The 23,005-nt window shown below is 42.6% G+C and overlaps 2 protein-coding genes across 4 annotated transcripts; one reads left to right on the top strand and one right to left on the bottom strand.

Annotated features, from left to right (window-relative positions):
* The first annotated feature begins 6,455 nt into the window (after positions 1-6,455).
* LOC123438072 (RING-H2 finger protein ATL39-like) lies at positions 6,456-12,416 on the top strand. Of its 3 annotated transcripts, none has more exons than XM_045115753.1 (2): positions 6,456-7,464; positions 12,328-12,416. In XM_045115753.1, the coding sequence occupies exon 1, from the start codon at positions 6,791-6,793 to the stop codon at positions 7,415-7,417; it is 627 nt and encodes a 208-aa protein (XP_044971688.1). In that variant the 5' UTR covers positions 6,456-6,790; the 3' UTR covers positions 7,418-7,464; positions 12,328-12,416. The 3 variants fall into 3 exon arrangements, with proteins under 3 accessions (XP_044971688.1, XP_044971686.1, XP_044971685.1); XM_045115751.1 differs by lacking the exon at positions 12,328-12,416 and adding an exon at positions 8,706-9,229 and having other exon boundaries at positions 6,457-7,464; XM_045115750.1 differs by lacking the exon at positions 12,328-12,416 and adding an exon at positions 8,709-9,229 and having other exon boundaries at positions 6,458-7,464.
* On the bottom strand, positions 9,238-20,425 carry LOC123399341 (myosin-2-like). The gene is made up of 9 exons (XM_045093765.1): positions 20,176-20,425; positions 18,822-19,019; positions 18,595-18,717; positions 17,884-17,921; positions 17,531-17,702; positions 11,770-16,053; positions 11,521-11,660; positions 10,268-10,526; positions 9,238-9,807 (listed from the first exon to the last, which is right to left on the bottom strand). Exons 1-8 carry the CDS (start codon positions 20,302-20,304, stop codon positions 10,322-10,324), a joined length of 5,289 nt encoding a protein of 1,762 aa, XP_044949700.1. The 5' UTR covers positions 20,305-20,425; the 3' UTR covers positions 9,238-9,807; positions 10,268-10,321.
* Between the last annotated feature and the right edge of the window lie 2,580 nt (positions 20,426-23,005).

The raw sequence follows: 23,005 nt of genomic DNA on the forward strand, positions 1-23,005 counted from the left end.
GGCTGCGATTTGGATCGCGAAGATGTTCCACTATGTCAACCGCGTTATATAGCTTCCGCTTAGCGATCTACAAGGGTATGTAAATACACTCTCCACTCTCGTAGATGGTCATCACCATGGATAGATCTTACGTGCGCGTAGCAAACTTTTTGTTTCCCATGCGAAGTTCCCCAACACTAAACCCTAACAGCAATGAGCTTAATCTAGCCTACGAACTATGGCCCCTGGTTTATATAGATAGCAGGGTCATTAGGGTTACATAACGTCGGTTATATTAGGGAAGGAATATGCCGATCACTATGTTGCCTTGGATTACACGCCAAGTCTTTGTAAGAATCCATCTTGAATTCAGTATCACTTAATGATGATAGAATGGTCGAGGAGTCCGGCCCATGGAAATGAGTAAGTGGCCGGAGGACCCCTTAGTCCCGGAATCCCTCAAGTAGCTCGCATGTCATTTTACCGAGAAGCTTGTGAAGGTAGAGTCGGTTTGTGGCATGACAAGCTGTTTCCACGGCTTTTGCCCAAAAGTGTCTTGGCCTCTTGTATTCATCGAGCATCATTATAGTCATCTCTATGAGAGTCCGATTCTTCCTATCAACAACTCCATTTTGTTGAGGTGTGTGCGTAGCCGAGAACTCATGTGAGATACCTTCTTCGTCAAGAAAAGTATCCACATTAGTGTTCTTGAACTCCGATCTGTTGTCGCTTTGAACTTTCTTGATCTTCACTTCAAACTAATTTTGGGCTTTTGTACGTCCGACTTGTCATCAAGAAAGAATACCCATGTAATTATGGAAAAATCATCAACAATGACTAGACCAAGAGAATTTCCACCGTGGCTCTTATAAGAATTGGGACCGAAGAGATCCATGTAAAGCAGCTCGAGTGGTCTTCTAGTAGTCATGATGTTCTTCACGGGATGACTTCCACCTACTTGTTTTCCTGCTTGACAAGCACTACAAAGTCTATCTTTGTCAAAGATAACATCTTTAACACCAATTATATGATCGCCTTTGATAAGCTTGTCTAGATTACGCATACCAACATGTCCTAGCCTTCTATGCCATAACCAACCTTTAGATGATTTTGCAATAAGAGATGTATGAGGTTTGGATTTTTTAATGAAAATCGACAATGTATAGATCACCTCTATGAAAACCGGTAAAGACTATGTTATGATTATCTTGACGAACACTTGGCAATCAACCTTTGTAAATAGCACATTGAAACCAAAGTCCGCTAGTCTCGATACAGAAAAAGATTGTAGCCAAGGGATTCAACAAGCATGAAATTTTGAATAGAACTATCATATGAGATATGGCCACCTTATCAAGACCTAGCACCTTACCCTTGGAGTTGTCTCCAAAAGTCACATACCTTCATGGTCCATGATTTGATGTGATCTCTTGAAACATGTCTCTGTCCCCGGTCATGTGATCCATGCATCCACTATCGAGAATCCACTCCTTTCCTTCGGCCATGTAGTCTCTGAAGTTAGCGATAAGACTTAGGCTCCTCATGGTCTTATCACATTCGATGTCAAACCTCTCGTCTTCATCGTAGTAGCCATGCTCCACATTGTCGTCGTCAAATGATATATCCTCGTCACAAGAATCAAGAGATTCCTTAGAATTTTGACCATAACAATGTTCAAGTTTATGAATGCAAATAGCTTCAACAATGATGATATGGATGGTAACGAGATCTCCTTTAGAACGCATGTGGTCATGAAACTCAAACAAGTAATTATCAAAGTTTGGATCATTGGGCTTCATTTTGTGAAAGACAATAGATTTCTGGAACATGACATCAAGATTTTCAAGGAATAATTGGGATATCTTTTCTACAAATATTTACATAGAGTATAAGCACACTAAAAGTTCTTCATTTGATTAAGCACAATTCTTGGCAATCCTCTAATGATAAGATTAAAAGTTCTAAGATTGCAAAGCATATCAAATTCTTCCTCATGATAAGGATGTAAGGGATCACTGGGAGGCACATATGGGTTTTCAACATACTTGCTCAAATGGAATTTATCAACGATATCAAGGATTTCATCTTTCCATTGACTATAGTACTCCCCATTGAGAATAGGCACTCTATTACTAAGATTCCCCAAACTAGACATATCGATATTCCTCCAATGGTGATTAAACCAAGGATATGGAGACCAAAGCTCTGATACCAATTGTGGGATCACTAGAAGGGATGCCTAGGGGTGAATAGACTACTTGAAAAAAAATGAGCCTTTTCCCAGTTTTAATGGTTGGCAGATTTAGCATTTATAGCAAGTCAAGCACACCCTACACATGGAAGTCTACGAGTATAGCAGCAGAAAGTAAAGACATGCACATGAAAGTAAGGTGTAGATTTAGGACGATCAAACGCAAAGATGACACGGTGATTTTTGGCGTGGTTCCGATAGGTGGTGCTATCGTACGTCCACGTTGATGGAGACTTCAACCCACAGAGGGTAATGGCCGCGGGAGTCCACGGGGGGCTCAACCCACGAAGGGTCCATGAAGAAGCAACCTTGTCTATTCCATCATGGCTTACGACCACGAAGGACTAGCCTCACTCGGGGTATATCTTCATGAAGTAGGCAATCTCCTTGCCCTTACAAACTTCTTGGTTCAACTCCACGCGAAGTTGGAGGCTCCCAAGCGACACTTAACCAATCTAGGATACACCACTCTCCAAAAGGCAATAGATGTGGTAGTATGATGAACTCCTTGCTCTTGTGCTTCAAGAGATAGTCTCCTCAACACTCAATCACTCTCTTACAGATTTGGCTTGGGTAGAAGAGATTGATTGAGTGGAAAGCAACTTGGGGAGGCTAGAAATCAAGATTCATATGGTAGGAATGGAATATCTTGATCTCAACACATGAGTAGGTGGCTCTCCCTCACAAAAATGGATGGGGCAAGTGTTGGTTCGTTCTGAGTGCTTCCTCTACGAATGAGAGGTTGGTGGAGGGGTATGTATAGGCATTTCCAAAAATCCAACCGTTACAACATTGTTGACCAACTCGGTGAAACCGAAGTAAAAAACTCGGTTGCACCAACTAGTGCAAAATGTGGCAACTTTAGGCTTTTCGGTGAGACCGATATATGAATCTCAAAGGGTCTAATTTTGGATGGCCTAGGCAGTTACCAGACTCGATGGCACCGATCTGCAATACTCGTAGATTCCGATTTTTGAAAATGGCTAACGAGGGAGTTGGGCACTGATTTTCGGTCAGACCAAAACCAACTTGGTGGTACCGAGATGCTAGGGTTTGGCATAGGTTCTGTCTAGGGTAAAACTCGGTGGGGCCGATTTGGAAATATTGGTAGCACCAAATTTGACTTTGTGGTTTGGACAGAATATTTGTGGGAGAATTTCAAGAGTATTTTTGGTGTCTAATCTTTAATCGCTTGAGCAACCTGATCATCATAGTCACCTCATCCCCTTTTAATAGTATTGGCTTCCCTATGGACTCAAATGTGATTTCTCACAAAATATAAAATGTAGAGTATTGAAGCTTGAAGCTTGACCAATCCCATTCCTTTCCTTCCCTAGGGCTTCTCCTCACAATCCTTAGCCAATCCTCTCTGTGGACTATATCTGAAACACACTAGGTAAAAATATTAGTCCAAAAGACAATGTATGTTGTCATGAATTATCAAAACCATCAAGGGAGCATATGTGCTTTCACCTGGTATCGTATTCATGTTGCCATATGGTAGAAGACTTGTACATATAAAAGTTGTCATCCCAGTGTCATCACCATGGACTTGGATCCATCGCCAAGGGACACACACATCACATATACAAAGGGAAATTTTATCCTTTATGCATGTCTACTTGTCCTCTCTTGGATGGTATACTACTTGGACCCCCCCCCCTCATGCATGTATAGGTTTGAGTGGAGTTTCATGCGTACCGAGGTGTGCAAGCATAAGAGGGCGACAACACCATCGAAGAGAGAACTATGGAAGCGACGACGGAAGACGTGGTACCAAGACTGCACCACCGTGCAGTGTCGTGAGCGCCTGCATGAGGATCCAAACCTTTTGTTGCCATCGGACTGTTCGGTCAGGAGGGCCTGACTATTTGGTCGGTCAGACTATCCGGTAGTGTGTATGCATGCAGAATTTGGGCAAAGCCCATGTATCTGTACCCTTTTGACCCTCACTTACCCCTTCGTGCCTTGGACCTACACATATCCATCCTCCTCAATTTTAGGGTTAGCAAGAATTAGAACTAAAATCATAGAGAGTTGCACATGTATCGCCCCTTTGTGGGATCTATATTCTCTAGTGGAACCTAGGCCTCGTGATGGGACCTTAAGTGGTGGCGAAGAATGTCTTCATAGAAGCATTGTCGGGGGGATGACCCTGGGTAGGTTCAAGGAGGCAGGTCAACATTTAAAAACATTCGGGACGACTCAACTCCATCAAGCGGGTGGCCCCTCTGTCAGCTACCACGGCTGGAGGCGAGCTGGACTAGGCAGGCCGCCCGGGCCGGCTCGCGGCATCCGGAGCGGTCAGTACCCCTCAAATCCAACCATACCAAGTACACATACAAGACATCCTCTATGTCGTGGGGGTGTGGCTATATAGCCGCCGGTTTCGCTGACTGTAACGACCCACATCATGGTAGCCCGACTCTTTAGAAGCGTCGTGCCACCCACTCCGTGTTGTCGTAGCCTACGGGCAGTACCAAGCAACCAACGAGCCCTACGACCAACAAGACCCCGCAGCTGATGGGCCCCACTGGAGGCCAGAGACGCTGGCAGTAGGGGCCCACCCCTCTTTATCAGACAAGTATAAGGCTTCCGAGGATTCCTCCTAAGGCGGGGACCGATCATTTATTCCAGCCACACACACTTAAGGGAGAAAGGAGAGCCTAGAGCCCTCTTCTTACTCCTCTGATACAACTCCAAGAGCAGCATTGTACACCATGAGTTCATCATTAAGATCCTTGCAGGAGTAGGGGTGTTACCTCCACATGAGGGCCCTGAACCTAGGTGCACCATTGTGTCCGTTTGTGCTTGTGCCTAGTCCCGCATCCGGACACCGTCGACGCTCATCGGTTCCTAACTACAGGAGATAAGCCACTCATGGCATCTGTCATGAAAATACCACGACAAGCATTAAGTTGTCCTTGTCTTAGCACTTGGGGAAGAACCCTATCTTGTTTCATCTCTCTTTGGATGATTTGGACCAATGATCTATCTATGTGTATCTTTATTTGCATCTATGTGTGTTGATTTTAGTGTTTCCATCTTGTTTCTTCTCTTGTTTATCGTGTTCTTCCTCAAATCCACCTCCAATTCGTGAAGATGAGGCCATCCTAGAGGCTTGCCCTCTATCACCTTGCCTCCTTTACCAACCAAAGTTTTCTCCCCCAAAGTCCAAGACCACCTCCAATCCTCTCCTTCACCACCATTATGGATCTCGCCGGTGATACTGTTTCTTCTCCCTTGTAGTATTCACCATGGGATGCATGCCCCTAACCGGTGGTGCTCAATTCGGTGGCCAATCCCTCCCCGTACCACCCCAAGTGACGTCGGGAAGAGGATACACCTCTCTCCATGACCAATGGCCTCTGCCGCAATGGCACAATAGTAGCCAATGAGCCAGGGTGGCGCCCTAGGAACATGCACCGCTCGCACTGTGAGCGGTCATCTAGTGATGATGTGAGCACGATGGCTAGTGATGCGGCGGTGATGCCGGAAGACCGTCGACTACTTGCAACTGATGCTACAAGGGCGACACTCTGTGGCGCTGCAAAGCCAACCCCGAGCTCTCAGAAGAGGTGATCATCAGACCTTTCAAGGTTCGTTGATAGTGTTGCGATGATTGCACGATGCTACAGGGGCGTTGCCAACATTGTAACATCGGTCGGGGCGACGATGACATATAGCTCGTGATACAGTGAGTAGGCCATATGATGATGCAGCGATGGGGGCGGATGTTGCAAGGTCACATTATATGTTGCAAGCTGATCGCCGCAACTGTCGCAAGGATGACGAGCGACGCTACAGGAGGGTCATTGGGAACAGGGTGCCACACATCAATGCCAGCTGCCGCGGACGGCCACACAGAGGTGCGGTGAGGCTGTTCACAAACTATTCCTACTTGTTGTGAGCTCAAGGCGCGGTTGTGCAAGGCACCCGTGGTGCTGCAATAGCATATTGAATATGGGGATTGTAACTGTGCCGAAGCGGAGATGGGTGGGAAGGATGATCTAGTCATGGTTTTCTAAAATGAAAGGATGTGGCTAGAGATGACCGACGGTTATACGTACGCGCATAAGCTTACTCATATGGATGCACACATGCATATCATATCTCTATAAACATCTTCAAAACATTGAGTTTGCATATCATCTTAAGATTCATGAAGTCGTCATAGACATCTTAGTAGTCGACGGGAATATACCTTTCTACTAAACGCACATTGTTAAAAAGACTACAATAAATTTAGTATAATAACATCCCAATATCAAGTCTGAGACTTGAATTCTTATGAATTTGAGATATCAGTGTCCCCTAATCATCCAACCAGAGATCACGTGATCAATGGTTTTGGACTTGACTGATTTCCTAAAAAAAAAAAGATTGGCCGACCCGCATAGCCCAAAACCTAGCATCTCACAATAAACTCGCGTTCAATTACACGGAAAAAATGGGCCACCTGTAAAGCTGTGCAGAACTCCCTCTCTCGGCCTGTGGCCTCCGGACAACCAGTCAACCAGGGACGAGAGCGCGTCGCGCGCACGAGCAGGCGCCGGAGACATGGCCACGGCGGCGCACGCGAGACGGCTGGCGCCCTCGCGCGACGACCCTTTGGCCGCCCCGACGTCGGGCAAGTCTCAGTTCGACCTCTCGTCGGGGGCGGCCACGGCCGTGGTGTTCCTCTCCATCGTGCTCTGCTTCATCCTGCTCTGCACCTACTGCCGCTGCGCTCGGCAGCGGGCCATGGCGGCCGCGCGCGGCGGCCGTGCCATGCGCCACGGCTTCCCGAGCGCCCTCCTCCGCCCAGCCGACGGCGCGGCGCTCCCCGTGGTGCGCTACGCCGACGCCGGCGCTTACGCTGGCGCCAAGAAGGGGCAGCAGCCCGAGGGGGACTGCCCCGTCTGCCTCGAGGCCTTCGGCGACGACGACGGCGTCAAGGTCGTCCCGGCGTGCGGCCACGTCTTCCACGCCCCCTGCATCGACCGGTGGCTCGACGTGCGCAACTCATGCCCCGTCTGCCGGTGCGTCGTGGTCTGCTACTACGCCGACCACGCAGGCCCGGATGCCGGCCACGACGGCGACGACCAGGAGATCGTCCTGGAGCGCGTGGTCGCCATGATCGAAGCGATAAGAGAAGAGGAGGCCGCGGCGAGGCGCGCGCCGGCGACCGCGAGGGCGGGCGGGTGATGACGCGTACGTGCCTGGGGTTGTACAGGCACAGCTAACCTTACTTGGTAAGTTTATGCTGTAGCTCTGGTGTGATAGTACATAGTACAGAGTGATAATAAATTCACGATTGTGCAAGTTCTTTGAAGAACACTGAGTTGTGTATAATCAAAGCTATAGATGCAATGTGATGATTTCTTTGTTCAATAAAAATGGCTAGGAATTAGGCACCTTGATTCTGTAAATTTGAGGAAAAGCGTTCCTAACTTTGCCGGTCTATTTCGCCGTGGTAGGCTCCGAAGAGGCAAAACTAATGCAAACATATAAGAAAAAAGGTATTATTAATCATGTTAGTTGATCTAAAAGAACATTAATTATGTTAGTATTTGTTAGGATATTTGTTAAATGTATAGTTGCTAATCATTTTGAGTATGTAAAAGCACCGACTACCTTAGTTGCAGACATTATAAACCAGCTACTAAGCTATATTATCAAGGCCATCATACAATCATACATGCATAGACAGCAAGCCAGAAATTGGGAAGAAGTCTCCTCCTTGTGTTGGCTAAAGGGAGCACAAATCATTGACCCCTTCCTCGCCTGACCCTGCATCTTCAGAATAAATAAATTTAAATGGGGCCAGGCCAACAAGGAGACGTTTTCTTTTTATATATTGCTTATATTATTGGATAGGTATTAGGTGGTTGCTTTCAAAATCCAATTGTAGCCTGCGCAAATTTGTCACTTGGGAAAATTACACCCCGCTAGATAGTGACATGTCAAATACCCAATTTGAGCTTTCGCTAATGAATAAATAAAAATAAAATAAACTGAGCTATCTATCTCATCCCGGTTCCTATCAGATACTCCCTCCGTTCCTAAATATAAGACCTTTTAAAGATTGTATTATAAACTACATACGGATGTACATAGACATATTTTAGAGTATAGATTCACTCATTTTGCTCCGTATGTAATCTTCTAGTGAAATACCTAAATGGTCTTATATTTTAGAACGGAGGGAATATGATTTTGTTTGTAGCATACTAGTTTGTAGTAGATATGATTTATGAAGCCTCGCAAGAGACCATATGGCTTAGTAATTACTCTCTCCATTTCGAAATATAAGATGTTTTTTTCCTGAATTGAATGCATATAGACGTGTTTTTGTGTCTGTTCATCCATTTCAATCTATATGTACTCCATATTAAAATGTCCAAAATGTCTTATTAATTCGGAACAAAGGTCACACTTCACTACAATATTATCTTTGGTAGTAGTATGATTATTTTGTCTAAAATACACGCAGCAGATTTCGGAGCGGCCACCGCATGTTTCAAGACCAGTTCAGTTCACAAGCCATGCTTCGAGTTTCAACCAAGAGCGGCATGTTCAAAGCCTTGCCTTTGAACATAGGATTCTATCAGCCGACCCAAACTTTCACTGAAGCTGCTGAGTGCCAAGGACATTCGAAGGGCCACCGTATTAATGCAATCTCTCATTTCTTGATCGGCAAAATACCAGATGCAGGCCAAGACTTCTCCAGGCACCAATGCATGATCATCATCCCAGGTGGACCCAAACAACTGTTTTCCTCAATGATGACCTGACTGCCAACAGTTTCAGATTGCCCAATAATCCCCTATTTCTTTCTTCACTACTCACCTAAATAATTGTAGTTGGGAAGAACTAGACTAGTTATCCCCAACTACAATTATTTAGGAACAGAGGGAGTACTAGAGATATCTTGTAACCATTGCTTTGTTGGGTCCCATTGTCACATTCAATCAGAGAAGCTATGCAAAATTATGCTTGACAGAATGCTGTCCTCAACAAGCGAATAACAAAGTACTTAATCGACAAACTATGTGCGTATACTATATTACATGTGAAAGAACATTTAGCCTACAAAAGGATATCACTTGATGAACTATACAATTCGGTAAGATAAACTACACTTATCATCAGTTTATTAATTTACAAAGATGAACTAACCAACTGTTATGTTGGCTCCATGTAAAGGGAAGAGTGGTCTGTGAGGTTATATGGACCGGATGAATTTTAGGCTATCCCCTAGCACCACATATACTTGTGATAACTAATAATCAATTGATTGAGACTAAGTGTGGTAGGGCCTCCCAACTGCTAACTGTGAATGGTTGTTGCCATGTGATTGCTTCATCACTAAGACCTGAGAAGTGAGAACCATGGGCATTTTATTCTTTTGCGGGTACAGCTTCTGGTGCAGTTCAGAGCACATATCCAGTTCTGCACTTGCTTGGAATTACTCGGCTCTTGCACGGCCCTTGTCTGGGAATGCCGGTACCCTCCAACATCAATAAAATCTGTCCTGATAATTAGACAACCATGTTGTCATGAGGACACAGACACTGGTTGATGTACTCACGCATCTACAAGATCAGGAAAGTATAAAGAATTATCAGTGATTTCCTCATTGATAGAGGGTTTCCTGCCATAAGCTTCTTCAATGAAAGAGTTTACTGCAATAATTTTCTTCAATGAAAGAGGGTTTCTTACCACTTATAACTGTAGTTTAGCCCAATTTTATGACACATTATCCGCTATCAAACCATGCAGTCCATGTGGCGCCAATGTACACATTCATGTTACTGTTACTTTTTTTTACTTTCATCAGAACAAATCAACTTTCTATGGTGGGAATCCCCAGTACTACATTAGCTAGTATCTACTGCATTTGTCGTGGTTTGTCTGAGTATTCGATAGCAGGCAAGGTTTTATCAAAGTAGCAGCCTTGAATTTAACCCAATTTATTTTTCGTGCTCCACATCTGAGAAATCAAATTGCAATTGCATGTATTCGAAGGAGCAGGAGAATACATGGAGGAAGTACCTGTACTGTGGACTGTGGGCCTTATGGTTATGGCGCACAGTTGTTCGTCATCCCCTAGAACCATCGTCCCTTCCTTGCAGTTGCACTTTTCAGCTCCATAACTAGTTCTTCTCGTTGAGCCTCCACTTCTGCATATTGCATACTCACGTTGAGTAACCGATCCTGCATATCTTTTAGCTCTGACTCCAGTTGTGCTATCCTGCTCCCATCCTTGTTATCCTTTTCATCCCTGCTACCGAGTTGTCCCTCTCCAATTGGACTGTACAGGGTAAAAAGAGAGTGATCCTCTGAAAGGTACCCCAATAGCATTGATTGATGCCTTACAGTAGTAAAAAACCACATGCAAGGAAATCCATTCTAATGTGCACATTATTTTGATCATGATAATGGAAAGATAAAGGCTATATATTAGAAGTTGTCAATTTACGGACGCACAAATCAAATGTCTCACTTTCTTCTCAGTCAATTGAAGCATTTTGACTGCACGCATTCTAGGATGTCATCTATTCCTTCCGTTTCTAAATATAAGTCCTTTTAGAGATTTCAATACGAACTACATACGGATGTATATAGACATATTCTAGACCATAGATTCACTCATTTTGCTCCGTATGTAGTCCGTATTGAAATCTCTAAAGAGACTTATATTTAGGAACTGAGGGAGTATTTCAAAATGGATGTATTCTGCACAAGGAGACCATCTAGGGGCGGCGATGTTGCACCCTTATATTAGACACACTAGTGGCAACAGCAAGTGAAGGCTGAAAAGCAGCTGTGAGCATGCATCCAAACTATCTTTTTGTATAGAAAAGTTTTTTTTAACATTTTTTGTATAGAATAGTTAATACAACACGGATAATTTTACATGAATACTGTTTCTTTTTACGGGAATGTTAAAAATCTGACGTTGATTTTTAACCATGGCAAATCAACCTTTTTTACGGCAAATTATGGTGTCGCCAAGATGGCCAGGATTTTCCATGCTTGCTAAAGGAAATTGCTATCCTCGTGACAATATATTTTTTTATCTCAGGCGTTCGATTTGCCATGTTAAAAAATCTGACGTTTGATTTGTAGCGAAATCCTTCTTTTTAATGCTTAATGGAGTGACCTAGATGGTCTGCAGCATTCAGAACATGGGAGTTTAACTAAGACTCCCATATGCATGGTATAGCAAAGGAAATCTAGTGAAAAAAGGTGTTTTGCTAGCAACAGAATATCACAGGGAGGAGGGATGTGATAAATCACTAAACCTTTGCAGCTGCGCCCTATATGATTTATTTTCCTCCAATACATCAGCAAGTCTAGTCTCCAGTAATTCTAGCTTTGAGTGAATGTCTGGATCTTCATTAACATGAGTACCTCCATTGTCATTAGCAGCGTCATCATTACCCTAAAGTAGCAAGGAAATAGTTAAGTGAAAATAGTGCACATGGCCATCACATTTAAATCTACGTAACCCTGATCTAGAACAAGTTGAGGTATAATTCTAAATGGCTCACCTTATTTACTGCAAGCTTTGCTTGAGTGGATTTACGACGGTTTTCTTCGTCAGCATCATGCAAAGTTCTCTGGATACAAGAGACTTTGTCTGTTAACATGGCCTTCTGCACCTTTAGTTCTTCACATTCTTCAGATAGTGACTGCAGAAGCTCTTCTAATTTTGCCTTTTCAAACTTAGCATGATCAAGTGAACTTTGTAGTTTGAAAACTTCATCTTGGATGCTTGCCATTTTGTTAACCTGGATTTTTAGTCCAGAAATTTCCTCCATTACTTGCTGTTTCTCGTAATCACTGGATTTATACTTCAACTCTAGTTCGTCTGAAGTTTTCCTTAAGTTTTCTTCATTGGATCTAGCAGCTTCCATCAATCTTGTCATATGCTCAACATCTGTTGTCAGCGTTTCCTCATTATGTTTGGATGCGTTAAGTGAATCAATCAGGCCTTTAATTTTGGTTTTAGACTCTGTACGAAGATCTTCCAACTGAGACTGATAATGTCTCATCTGTGCACTGACATCTTCAAGGTTAGCCTCAAGTTTAGCCTTGTCTGCTCGCAGGATGGAGACCTCGTGTATGCTATCCAAGGCGGCACTTTCTCGCTCCCCGTCTGTGGAGGACAGCTGTGCATTAAGGCTCATGACCTCCCTCTCAAGATTCTTCACTTCACCAATCTTTTCATTCTCTATCTTGTGTAAAAGAAAATGTGCACTATTTATCCTTTCTTCATGTTCCTTGTGCTCCTGGAATATATTCTCCAACTCTGAAAGCAAAGATTGCTCTTTTAAAGTTACCTCTTTTTGAAGCGTAGAGAGTTTTGCCTCTAGGAACTCCGCTGTTTCGAACAAATCCATTGTCTTCCTTTTTGATTGATCTAATTGCTGCTCCAGCTGTGCACAATGATCATGTAATTCCAGCTTCTGCTTCTTTAGGTCAGCTGTTAGAGTCTGAAGAGAACTGCATTCTTCCGCAACACTATCAATTGTGGCCTGTAGCTTTGCATTTGATCTTCTTAGAACCTCCGAATCCTCTTGTACTTCTGACAATCTAGTCTGGGACTCCAAATGCTTTTGCTTCATTTCCAGCTTTTGAACTTCCATTTCTGCTTGCTGATGTTCTACTAAATCCTTAAGATTTGCGATAAGTGATATAGAATAATCCATTTCTAGCTTGGTTGACTCCTCTTCACTTGTGAGAGTAGTCAACTGAGCCTCTAGTTCAGATATGAACTCTGAAAACTCAATATTCTCTTGTTCCAGCTTTGTTACAAGCAACTCTAGTTCAACTCTGCGGCTTTCAAGCTCGCTAATCTTTGTTTCGAGAACCTTATTGGCAGAAGCATAAGAATCTACGCTACTGTTAAGCACAAGGAGATCTTCTCGCGCTTCATCCAAGCATTTTGAAATCATGCTACTTTCTTCAAGTGATGACGCCAGACGTTCCTCTAGCTGATCCTTCTCCTTCTGGATATCAGAAATAGTGTTCTCAATTTCTGTCGTACAATGTTGCAAACCATCAATCTCCTGTTCTTTCAGCATAACTGTACGCACAAGCTCATTGATCTTTGTTTCGAGAACCTCATTTGCAGAAACATGGGAATCTACACTGCTGGTAAGCACAACGATGTCTTTCCGTGCTTCAACCAAGCATCTTGAAGTCATGCTACTTTCTTCAAGTGATGCCGCCAAACGTTCCTCTAGCTGATCCTTCTCCTTCTGAATATCAGAAATAGAGTTCTCCAATTCTGTCGTACAATGTTGCAAACCATCGATCTCCTGTTCTTTCAGCATAACTGTACGCGCAAGCTCATTGATCTTTGTTTCGAGAACCTCATTGGCAGAAACATGGGAATCTACACTGCTGGTAAGCACAATGAGATCTTCCCGCGCTTCACCCAACCATTTTGAAGTCATGCTACTTTCTTCAAGTGATGCTGCCAAACGTTCCTCTAACTGACTCTTCTCCTTCTGAATATCAGCAATGGTGTTCTCCATTTCTCTAGTACAATGTTGCAAACCATCGATCTCCTGTTCTTTCAGCATAACAGTATGCGCAAGCTCACTGATCTTTGTTTCAAGAACCTCATTGCCAGAAACATGGGAATCTGCACTGCTGGTAAGCACAAGGAGATCTTTACGCGCTTCATCCAACCATTTTGAAGTCATGCTACTTTCTTCAAGTGATGCTGCCAAACGTTCCTCTAACTGACTCTTCTCCTTCTGAATATCAGCAACGGTGTTCTCCATTTCTCTAGTACAATGTTGCAAACCATCGATCTCCTGTTCTTTCAGCATAACTGTACGCACAAGCTCACTGATCTTTGTTTCGAGAACCTCATTGGCAGAAACATGGGAATCTACACTGCTGGTAAGCACGAGATCTTCACGCGCTTCATCCAAGCATTTTGAAGTCATGCTACTTTCTTGAAGTGATGCTGCCAAACGTTCCTCTAACTGACTCTTCTCTTTCTGAATATCAGCAATGGTGTTCTCCATTTCTCTCGCACAATGTTGCAAACCATCGATCTCCTGTTCTTTCAGCTGAACTGTACGCACAAGCTCACTGATCTTTGTTTCGAGAACCTCATTGGCAGAAACATGGGAATCTACACTGCTGGTAAGCACGAGATCTTCATGCACTTCATCCAAGCATTTTGAAGTCATGCTACTTTCTTGAAGTGATGCTGCCAAACGTTCCTCTAACTGACTCTTCTCTTTCTGAATATCAGCAATGGTGTTCTCCATTTCTCTCGCACAATGTTGCAAACCATCGATCTCCTGTTCTTTCAGCTGAACTGTACGCACAAGCTCACTGATCTTTGTTTCGAGAACCTCATTGGCAGAAACATGGGAATCTACACTGCTGGTAAGCACGAGATCTTCATGCACTTCATCCAAGCATTTTGAAGTCATGCTACTTTCTTGAAGTGATGCTGCCAAACGTTCCTCTAACTGGCTCTTCTCTTTCTGAATATCAGCAATGGTGTTCTCCATTTCTCTCGCACAATGTTGCAAACCATCGATCTCCTGTTCTTTCAGCTGAACTGTACGCACAAGCTCACTGATCTTTGTTTCGAGAACCTCATTGGCAGAAACATGGGAATCTACACTGCTGGTAAGCACGAGATCTTCATGCGCTTCATCCAAGCATTTTGAAGTCATGCTACTTTCTTGAAGTGATGCTGCCAAACGTTCCTCTAACTGACTCTTCTCTTTCTGAATATCAGCAATGGTGTTCTCCATTTCTCTCGTACAGTGTTGCAAACCATCGATCTCTTGTTCTTTCAGCTGAACTGTACGCTTCAACACATCTAAGTCAGTTTCAGTATCATCAGGTTCTCCACTTCTCAGTCTGTAATGTCTTGAACTACCAGTGTCTGCCCCCTCCAGCTCAGTGGCATGGGAGAGCTTTTCCCTCAGCTCAGATAATTCAAGTGTTTTCTCTTGTAACTCTTCTTGGCTTTTCTGGAACTTCTCTTCTAGACCACTGAACTCTGACCTAAAATTCTGCAGATTCAACTCAAGGTCAGCACATTTGCTCTCTAGGTATTTTATCTTATATGTTGGGCTTCCCACATCGGGCATTTCTTCACTATTAGAAATGCAGGGATCCTCTTCTTTCCCCACCCCACTCGCTTCTTTCAACTTGTATATAAGCCCCAAATTTTCCTCCGTTAATTCAGAACAGTCATTCTCAAGCTCCTGTATTTTGACCTTCAAAAAATCATTTTCTTTTTCCAATTCAAGATAAATAGCATCTGGGTGTGCACCATCTGCATTCTCCATTTTGAGAACACGGTTCAATTTCTCCCTCAATACTGTGATTTCATCTTCTTTTATTGACAGTATTCTAGCCCAGTCTGCAGCTTCTTGAACTGTGGATTCGCTTTTGGAGACCTCGTGATCAGCCACATCACTTGCTTGGGGAAGTTTGGACATTTCCACTCTCTGTAGTTCTATAGTTTCTTCTAGTTCTTGGAGAATGGAAAGAAGCTCTAAATTGGTCTCTTGGGTCTTGTTCAGTTGGTCTGTTACGTGTTCAATCTCTTGCCTCAAGGAATTCTGTTCAGAAAGTGAAGCAGAAAGTTGCCGTTCAAGCTCAGCCTGTTGCTTGGATTTGTCAGCACACTCATTCTTCAATGTCTTCCGTTCAATTTTCAACTTGCGAGAATGTCTCTCCCACATTTTTGCCGCGTTACGTAATTCCTCAAGTTTTTCTTCGGAGGTGTCAAGGTGATGTTTGGATGAATCATCACCATGAGATTTTGATGCTGAGAAACTTGCATCCTGAAATTACAGATGCAGTCTGCAGTTATACATAGTACACTGAAAAATGGCATGTGCATTCAACTAATGCATCGACTGGGAGTTATCTCCATTGCATACAAAAGAAATAGTGTGCTGATTGCTGAAAAAGGAGGTTATTTTCCTTCTTTCGCTGTTATCCATATATAGGTATCTAGTTATTTATAATGCTAGTCTCCTCATAGAAAGGATAAATGAATGAGAAAAGTTCAGTAGAACCACGGGACCAGGCCTCCACATCTCTTTGCCGTTAGATGGCAAATTGAGATCTGCACTGTGCAGAGTCATTTGGCCAAGGACCGCTAATCAAGTACAGTAATTTCTTAATCTATGGCGTTGCATACTGTTCTTTGCCGCTCCTTGTCAGAACAGTGAATTATTGAACAATGGTTTCTCTCTCGGCTGGGTACTGCTGTTGTGGCAGAAGGCTGTCAGCCCAAGCATTGTGCAGCACAACAATTTAAAACATCTGTCCCATGCATCAAGCCATTCTAGCTAAACAGCCTGCACATCACGCATATTGGCAAACATCTCCAGGCCGTTCTTTTTTAAATCAATGACATCTAGAGGTGGAGCCGGGGCTCCATGGTTCTAAAAGATGGCTCTCGCTGAATGGACATCAACAAGTAGATATTATTAGGCAATAATTGCAAGAGGCGTGGCAGCCATAGGTTAGATAAGAAAAAAATCTTTTGTTTGCTTGTTCAGTTAGAACAAACATTGACCAGTGGGTTAGAAAAGGAGCGGAAATACAAATGTTGATTGGATCTATCTCAGACAGAAGAACACAAAACAAACACCCTCTATTGAACATACATCGGTAGGTACATAACAAAACGGAAATGTATTCTCAGAATACACATGTTTTAGTATAAAAACCATATCAGTCGAAGTGAAAATTTGTCACTGCAAACATTACGATCTAAGAACAAGATAACTAACAACCCAAGATAATCATAGAAGTGTTCTTTGAAAATGGAAGAAGGTTATAAATGTAAATTGTAACTTGGTCATCCTTGTGCACAATGGCAACGAACTGCTGGGGAGTATGTTCCCAAGATTTCAAGTGCAAGGGGATTAAAATGAGAAGCAACAGATAGCTACAACAACCCAAACTATACTTTTCAAGTAATTTGTCGCCTACTTCAGCTCAAACTCGCAACTCATCAGTGGACAAAACTGTTCGAGCAGGAACTAATATAACATATGAAGGCATTCAAAATGTTTTATGTTGGGCATTGTATGTGTATGTTTATGCATGAGAGTCTAGCCAAAGTGGCCCATGTGTACTTGTACATATCTATGTGTACCAATGGAAGAGAAAGAAGAGATTCCGCAAATTTCCCCAAAATCCACATTTTATTTCATTTGATGTACCTGTCATTTATGAGGACCAGCAAAATATTTTCGAAATAAAAGAAAAATTGGACCCATATGAATTTTAGCCAAGGCATCGTACCCTATTTCCAGATTTGTCTTCATAATCATCTTCTAAATGATTTTCTGACAAAGACTGAGCACCCTTGTTCAACTTCAACATAATGTCAAAGACGTTTGGCTTTTTGTCCATCTCATCATTGGTTGGACTAGAGTCCTTCAGACTAGAAGATAGCCCTTTCCATGATTTCTCACTGCGCATAATGCCAACATGACGACAGAAAATAAGTCCTATGAGCAGTCAAGATACAACAAATAGTAGAAGTTTTGGCAGTCAAATAGGTGGCCATCAAAGATTAAAGACATAAATGTTTGCAACCACCAGAGTAGAAGTAGGAAATATGAACATGTCAATGTAAAACATGGTCAGGTTACCTTGATTTAGATTTTGCGCCAAGACATTGAATCTTAAGCTGCAATTAAGAAACACCAGAGATCATCATAAACATAATAAAGGAGGATGTAGTCGGTGTTTATCAAGAATTTTATCTGACAGGTAGAGATAACTTTCCCCTAGATACCTTAAACCCACCCCGGCAATGAGAATCAAAACTTGTGAACAGTAACAAAAATAGGTCTAAATCACATCATTACCCCATGAACATTTGGAAACCACGATTTGGCATTAACTATTATTTTATCTGAACCCTGCTGTTTAGTTGATGAAAAAAATATCATACAGAGAAATAATAATTTGGATAAATTATTTATGAGTTCATCTGTAAGAGCTAAAATTATCAAATCTAATGCTTCCTTCTGGGCTATACAAAGTGCATACTGCTAGTAATACTAGGTTACAAACAGAGGCTGCCAACCAGTATCTAGCATGCATATGATACTCTAGATTCTAGAGAAAGTTAAGCATTTGTTGTACATCCAAGAATCAACTAATATAGATGGCACGTGGCAGGTCAATAGAATATGAGCAAAATCCTAGAGAAAGTTAAGCACTTCAGGGACCTAACAACCTGTAGGTAACAGTATATAACTAGATGGAATAAAACCATTAATTTGAAGATCATATGGGATCCAATAAACCATCAGACATTCTCTGGGGAAAAACAAGTACAGCTAAATGAAATCTACCTGTAAAACTGTGCCAGAATTGCACCTCTTCAATGGCAAAGAGATGTCAGTGAAGTCTGATGAACTGAGATAGTTCGTCAAATTTAGGTACGCTTCCCCAAGAATAGCAGTTCTTGTTGATCCCTGTAATGGGAAATGTGTTGTTAGTAAGCCAACGTTATAATAAAGGACTGGAAGTTTGATAGGCAAGTGAATGAGGTGGAAGAAGATCTTGGCAATGGCCATACCATGGAAACAACAATCTTGCACTGACACTCCTGAAATTCTTGTGACACTTCATCTTTAGGAAACCGGATTGTTTGCAGGATGGAGTCATGCCATTGACAGGTTCCATTAAGAGCAGCCGCTTTACTTGACTTGGCGATTGTTTTTCCACTGTCTACTGACGTGATTGTAATGAGCAGCCTGTCTGATACCACTGGTACCTGTTGAGCAAGCACCAACCAGAAATTCATCAACAAACCTGTGTCATCCATTTGTATCGGTGTGTTATTTCCTTTGAATGGTCTGCTGCACTGCCATGTGTATCCATATCATACCAAACAAAATAATTACAGCTATTCAAACAATTATAATTAGATCTTGCAAATCCTCAAGTGTCACTGAATGAAGTAGTGAAAATCCTCCATTTGTTTTAACGGGGATGGTGTATGTAGCATCAACCCATCTTCTATCGAATTACTCTAAAATGCATGCATGCTGATTTTAGCTAGGACTGCGATTGAAGCATGTACTGCCTGGTATAAATGGAAAATCTTAAATATGTCAAAAAGGAGGATTACCCCCGGCCTCTGCATCAAAATGATGCATTCAGCCATCTTTATTAAATTATTCAACAAAGTCTGACAAAGCGTATACATGGATTGACCCAAAGCCACCTTCTTGGCAACCTCAATAGCTACACCTACAAGTCTGATGGAGTGCATTGGTGCACCACGCGCGCCATCTAATCTGATGGCCTCGCCAGGCTGCACCACGGCAAGCCGAGAGCACCAACCGGTCTAGCAGACCCTCAACGCGCACTGCATGTGCACGCTCTAGGGTGCGCTGCCGCCATCTTCCACCACCCATTCTTCAAGAGAGATCAATGCATTGGCCTTGTCGAGTTTGCTAATAAGTCTGAATAAACCGATCTCCCAACGCATAAGCAGATGAACATTCTCTCTGCGACCGGCATCGCCTTTCTCCAACGGAACAAAAACAAACAAAACGTGGCTAATGAGGAAGCTTCTCCCAGTGTAGGACCAGAATAGGCATGTACATTTTTTTTTTAAAAGAAGACCCAGCATATTGCTGGCATAGCATGTACATTCATCGATCTTCCTAAACATGCACGTTGCAGTCACATGCTGCTCAACCCATCGCCAATGGATTTCCGGATGATCCACCCGCGAGTACAAAATACCATACGAAATCGACAGTCCGATACATTAGGAAATTAATTTAAGATTCAACCCATCATGCGAAGCTAACCCAGAGACGGGGAACGCGTTGAGGTTCCCGGGTAACGAACCACCAATCCCAAATCGGTCAAAAATGCAGCGGTGCAATGTGACGAGAATGTGTTCCGATCAACATCACCTGAACGGCGTGGAAGCTGGAGAACCTGAACTCCATCCGCACGCCGAGCCGAACCGACGAGCGGCCCCCATTCAGCTTCGACCTCCCGCCGCCCCTCCCTCCCCTCCCCGCGTCTCCGGATTCGTCCATTGGCGCCGCCCCCCGATCACCCCCACGTCGCTCAGGCGCGGCCCGGCCGGTCGCGCCCTCTTCCCCGTCGTCCCTGCCGCGGCATGGCACGGACCGCTCTGTTCGTCGACGGGACGGAGGAGGAGCGAAATGGATTGGGGAGGAAATCGCGGGAGGCGGCGAGGAGTTGGCGCCCAGTTTAGCAAATGGGCCGGGAGCTTAACAAGGGTGGGGGAACTTGTCGTCTCGGCTTTTTTCCTTGTTCTTTTCCGGATTTTCTTTTACTTTTCCTTTCAGAATTTAATTTCCTGGAAAACAAAATAAAGGCGACAGTCCCTCCATTCTATAATAATTTTTGTAACTCACCGTCTAGTTTTCCTTTTCATATAGCCGTGCCACGTAATCAAGTTATAGCATATTACTTGGAAAACACTTCCCAACGTCCGCTACGATTGTTGTTCACGGATGATAATTTTCTTCAACTAGTAAATGTGTCCGTGCGTTGCAACGGAAGAAAAAAATCGCATGCGCTATCTTCCTTACATATAGGTCCACATCGCTTACTTGTGAGGGTATATGGCTCTATCCGTATTCAAGTTAAGAAATATCACAATGCATATCATTTATACATGAAACATTCAACCTTTAAAGAAAATGAGGTGAAAGAGTGAACTTTTGAAATAAACGTAAAAGCGAATTGCCTTTTGGGACAATGTATTACTAAAATATCAATGTATTATTAAAATATCCTTACCACTTAAGATGTGATCATGAGAAAACAAAGTTGAAGAATTCATTTTTTTATTAAGAAAAGAAGGAGAGAACAATGCTCAAAACTGCAAATGTGAGATTGTAGACAACACACAAATTATCAATCACTTGATCTAGTTTGGTCGCCTTATTCCAACTAAAGAATATTATATACCAATGAGGTCAATCTTCATGTTGTACCAAATTATCAATTCATCAACTAATTTTAAAAATCTAACTGGTGATGAACTAAATGATTCACACAAAAAGCTGCAATTAGAGGAAGTGGATAAGAATGGCAATTAATATAAATGGCAAACAACATTCTAACAAAAAAGTACAATACTTATAGACACGGGTAACAAATTTGGAATTTATAATTTGATTGAATGGAAAAAAACCTCCGCTTTATCGATGATGCCAATCCTGAAATAAGATGACAACTGAAGGAAAGAAAAAAGCAATTTATTCAGAGCTCATAGCTCATAACGCAAATTGTTATTTCCAACCTGACAGGTAGACATATACCAGTTTCCCTTACATGTGTGCCCCTTCAAAATATTGCATGGCTCTCATTACCAAACATAAGATGTCAAATATTTAACATGCAAACCAAAACATGTTACAATATCTATTAAGAGTTGCATCTACTTCATTTCAATGCGATATTAATTAGGAGGTAGTAGCATGCAACATTTACAAATAAAAGTTTTGCAGTGCGCTAAGGGCCTCTTCAAAAATTCGTTAAGTTGAATCTTATCGTACCTGACGACACCTCCTTTTGGTCCTTCTCATTGGACTCCATCTGAGATGGCTACACGGCCGCCTGGGCGATCATCAAATCGACTCAAGTTATTAACAGCAAGCCTTTGTCTCCTCTCATCTCAACAGATTGTGCATTCGATTTCACAAAATTATATTTCCAAAACATACCCTGAATATTTGATGATCTTGTACTAACTATATAGTATGATAGAATTACAAAAAGAAAAGTATGACGCCAATAGACTGACCAACCCATTCTTGGCTTGTTCACTCTGTTTGCTCTACACCGCGGATTACATTTACATTCGCATAGTATCATGTCAAATGTCTCACGAATTAACATCACATAATTTCTCTTGAAAAATATGAGGTCACGCAGGATGCAACCAACCATGGGTCGCCAGGGAAACCGAGCAAGATGTGTTATCCGCGGCCATGTCCTTGGCCGGCCTCCTTTGTTGCTCCGTTCTAGCTCAATCACCAGTTAACTCCAACCACACCAACCCTCTTGAATTCCAACTCTGATCTACCACCATGGGTCACTGTCAGCAGCTCCTCGCAGCGTGCTGACACAAAACCCGTCGCTGTTGTCGGAATCTCCTAGCTGCACTCAATAAAAAATTCAGTGTGTTGAACAGGCACACAAATACCTTTAAAGTAATTTCCTTGTACAAATAGGCAAGTAGGAGAAACTTACAGGGAGCAGGAACATCTAAAAACTGACATATCTTTGATGAAGCTACATAACTTTACATACATCTACTAACTTATTATCCTATGATCAAGTGTTACTTTCCCTAGATGACTAACCTGGAACAGATGACAATAAATACGATCAGTGCCGGTACCAATAATCAGTACACATATCTAAAATTTTCTCTCTTAAGAAGGAGCGCAAAAAACATGACAGAACATCACATAACTAATCCAAATCATATCTCCCTGTACAAAATTGCCACAAACAGATTAAAGAACATCACACACAGCAGCAGGATATGGTACAAATCCCCATCTTAACTGCTTCAAAATTTCTCTAGCTGAACCCATCGCATACATTGGAAAAGATGCTAAGTAACGTGTTCACACACTGACAATTATTCAAATCAGGGCAAAGATGAGTAGATCAATTATAGCACCTTCAGATTTGGTAAATATTCTGTTGGTATATTCATCTAATTCTGCTGCCTTCGTCCAGAAAAAAGGGTAA

Source organism: Hordeum vulgare, chromosome 1H (assembly GCF_904849725.1).
Source record: "Hordeum vulgare subsp. vulgare chromosome 1H, MorexV3_pseudomolecules_assembly, whole genome shotgun sequence".
Lineage (NCBI taxonomy): Eukaryota > Viridiplantae > Streptophyta > Magnoliopsida > Poales > Poaceae > Hordeum > Hordeum vulgare.